This window comes from Amblyomma mixtum, chromosome 1 (assembly GCF_055824585.1).
Source record: "Amblyomma mixtum isolate Tamu chromosome 1, ASM5582458v1, whole genome shotgun sequence".
Lineage (NCBI taxonomy): Eukaryota > Metazoa > Arthropoda > Arachnida > Ixodida > Ixodidae > Amblyomma > Amblyomma mixtum.
Genome location: NC_143012.1, coordinates 264,579,092 through 264,582,728, shown reverse-complemented (window position 1 = coordinate 264,582,728; position 3,637 = coordinate 264,579,092). Strand labels below are relative to the sequence as shown.

At 51.1% G+C, this 3,637-nt stretch overlaps 1 protein-coding gene across 1 annotated transcript; it reads right to left on the bottom strand.

Annotated features, from left to right (window-relative positions):
* Positions 1-2,561: 2,561 nt before the first annotated feature.
* On the bottom strand, positions 2,562-3,191 carry LOC149371605 (uncharacterized). The gene has a single exon (XM_089580759.1). The coding sequence runs from the start codon at positions 3,189-3,191 to the stop codon at positions 2,562-2,564; it is 630 nt and encodes a 209-aa protein (XP_089436885.1).
* Between the last annotated feature and the right edge of the window lie 446 nt (positions 3,192-3,637).

The following is a 3,637-nucleotide window of genomic DNA, read 5'->3' as shown; positions in this document are numbered from 1 at the left end:
AGGCAAGCGTAACAGAAGGCAGTAGGAAAATAGCTAGGTGTAGGAGATTTGAAAGTTTGCGGGAAGAAGGTGGCGCAGCTGAGAGAGGGCAGGCATATTTGAAGAGACAAGGGAGAGGTTATTGTCCTGCAGTGGGCGCAGTGAGGCATATGATGAAGACGATGAGAAGGCATGAAGTTGTTGCATTGCTCTCTTTAATAGGTCCTAAGAGGGGGACGCAACAAAACAGGAGGCATGATCAGGTGAGCAAAACAAAACAAGAATGAGAAAAAAATAGCTTTCCTTTTTTTGTCGAAACGGCTTCTTCCATCCCCCCCCCCCCCCCCCCCCCAATTAGTCAGGCCACAGGCGCAGCCGGGTGAAGGTTGTTTTGTCAGAAATACGTCGGCTCATGGATGAACTTTTTGTTGTAAAGTGTTCTGAGCTTTTTGAGCCCAACATCAGTTCTCGCCTAACCTTGTAGTGCTCACGTTCTCCTGGAACAGTTTACTTCATGATGCTTTCTGCTACAATGTGGCCTGTATCATAAAGGCATTTTTTTTCGAAAGCCTGCACAGGGCTTTTATGCTATCGTCTGCCAGTAAGGGTCTACTCTTGAAATCAGCAGGCACAGGCAGTGCCTTGGAAAGGCTTGAGAAAAGCTGCACGCCTGTAGGAGCTCGGTGTCTTAAAATGAGGGAAAAGTTTCTGGATATGAACCCAAACAATATCAAAGCATGTAGTGCATATTACATTCTTTGATACTGTACCTTGCTAGGCCGTCTGATAAGCTATTACCAGCACAGAAATGCCGAACAGGCACAGCCTAACAAACGTCCACATCGTTTGTAAAGGACGGCCACAAGTACGAATCATTAAAAAAAAAAATGTGCTTTGCTCTTACCTACTAGAGTACTGAAAACATTGTGAAAAAAGAGCCTCCTGAAGCGCTCACGACACACCACCCTACAATTCACAAAATGGGCAGTACTCAAGTACCTTCAAATACCCTAAAGAAGACGTAAATTGACGTAAAGGTGGACTCTGAGATTGCTGGTTTGGACCGCGGCAGCCTAGCAGAGGCCGAGATGAAAACTACCTCCGGGCGGACGCTGAAGGACTCTATCAGCCGTCGCGAGCGCAGTTTCGTTTACGTGTGCTCGAGCTTTACGATGGACCCCGATCCGGACAACAAAGTTCTCCCAAAGAACTGAGGCCTGTATTTCAGCTACCTCGAATCCACGTAGCGTGCTATCCTATTGAGTGCGGGGGCGGCGGGTACGAAAGGATAGCACGAGCGCCGAGGAGTCGGCAGAGCCGGCATTAATCCTAGCTACTAGTGCGGCAGCTTTTGCAGCCGAGAAATTGCCACTACGGATGAGAATGTACTGTTTAAATTCTATAATAACAGTCCTCTTAGCGCTGCTGGTACAGACAAGCGTTTAGTTATGTTGACGAAGCGAACATGCTAAGCAGTGCGTTCGCTAACATGTACGTTCGAGCAGTATTAGGTAGCCACTGGTACTTTCCTCGTCGAAGATACGGGCCGAGGCATAAACTTCGGGTGACAAACACTTTTAGCCGCACTTGGACTGCCTCTACTGCTTGGCAATCATATATCGAGGCGCGTCAAAAACGGAACCACGAAACCATAGCCGCGAAGCTGCAAAATATACCAAAACTAACCTGGCCGCATGTTGCGCCACCAAGAGTAGGTTTTATTTGGCATCCTACCTTCAGGTTATCTTTTTTCTATCATTCTCGCTCGATAAAAGTGCACTAGCTGCTTGAAAACAAAACTTTTACCCTTCAATATCCAAACGCTTAAACTTCATGCATGTTCGTCAGCCTTTGATATCCCTGGTAGGTATTTTCGGGAATTTCGTAATCGCGCTTGCATCTGCGTGATTGGCCTGAGCCGGCAATGCCAGTATTTTAATCCTTGCTTTTTTCTACCATACGAGAGATTTGTTTTGAGCAATGCGATGTCAGTGCTCCCTAAAGAACCGCGGGTGGTCGAAATTTCCGGAGCCGTTCCCTACGGCGTCCCTCGTAGCCTCAGTCTCTTTCCGACGTTAAAACCCACATAAACCATAGAGTAATAATATTGTTTTTGTGGATAGGAGACAGTATCCTATTGATACAAACCAACTTCTATTTTTCTTCAGTGTCTTATTTTAATGAATGTGTGGGATGTCGTTTCTGCTGAAGGACGAATCTTAACATAAAAACGTAACAACTGTTTATTCGATTAGTGGTGGCAGCGGACGAGCATACCAACGCTGCGCTCGTCTCGGCAGCGGTAGGAAAATAGACGCGCTTCCCAGCCGGGAAGCCTGTTTTTGTAGCCACTGTCGGCGACGCATGCCTCGGGTGACACAGCAGTGGCGCTGTGTTTTGTCGGTAATGCAGTCTAGTGTGTAGCCGTGTTACGCTGAGCCGGATGATAAGAAGGCGGAGGCTGCGCGGAAATGTCCACAGAGTGTGTCACCAACATCCCCCCCCCCCCCTCGGGGGGGGGGGGGGGGGGAAGTGGAGCGCCCTCAGGGCTTGTAAAAATCTGTGGAGCGTACCCGACGTCCCTAGCGTGTACTGACAGAAGCAGGCTGCGATGTCGGGGGTCGTGGATGGACGCCTGTGGGTGCGCTGGTATTTCCTGGTTCGGCGGAATCGATGTAGGCTGGCTTGAGCCGGTCGGGAGAGACGCGGACGTCGTTGCCGTTAACGCTCAGGGTGAAGATTTTGTCGTCGCGATGGAGAACTGGATAGGGTCCACTGTAAGGTGGCTGGAAAGGCCTACGGACGGTGTCGTCGCGGTGAAAAGTGTGCGTGCACGCTGCCAGATCCTTGAAGACGAAAGGGGCAGTCTTACAGTGGTGAGCTGCGGGTGACGGGCAGAGGGCAGCGATGATGCATCGGAGCCGGGCGACGAAATCGGCGGGATCTGACGTCGTGGTTGTGGGTGGCGGTGCAGCAAGAAATTCGCCTGGGAGACGGAGTTGTTCCTCGTAGACGAGCTCTGCGGGAGTAGCCTGAATGTCCGGCTTGAAGGGGGCGCGAAGACCAAGGACGGCGGCTGGGATGGCTTCGAGCCCGGTTGAGTCCTGGTGGCACATGACGGCTGCTTTGAACTGCCGGTGGAAATGCTTGATCATCCCGTTGGCGCAGGTGTGGTAGCTGGTGGTCCTTGAGCGCTCGAACCCGATGGTCATCCCGAGGAGCCTGAAAAGGTGCGATTCGAACTGCCGGCTTTGGGGCCCGAAGCGAGCAATCCAGCCAGCGAAGAAGACCGAGGCGACGTCTTCCGCGGTGATCCCCTCGAGGGGCCATGCCTGAGGCCATTGAGTATACCGATCGATGGCGGTGAGGCGAAACGACTAGAAACCACTAGAATTAATAATATTATTCTCTCGGTATTGTCGCGCATATTTGCCCGGTAAATGAAAGAATACTAACCATGTTTAATGCACATAATTGCGCACGCAAAGACCTGACCAGTCTGATTAGATGCCTTGAGGAAAACGGTGCAGCAGGCCGCGAATAGGAACAAACACCGCGTGTCTAAATGCCAACTTTTATGCGGACGCAGCGCGCTCGAGTAGCGCCTGGCGCGGCACGGTCTAGCTCGACGCGTATATCAGCCTGCTCAGTAGGGAAA

What these genes read in the sequence shown, in the direction of transcription:
- LOC149371605 (XM_089580759.1), bottom strand. Translation starts at nt 3,191, where the DNA reads ATGACCATCGGGTTCGAGCGCTCAAGGACCACCAGCTACCACACCTGC.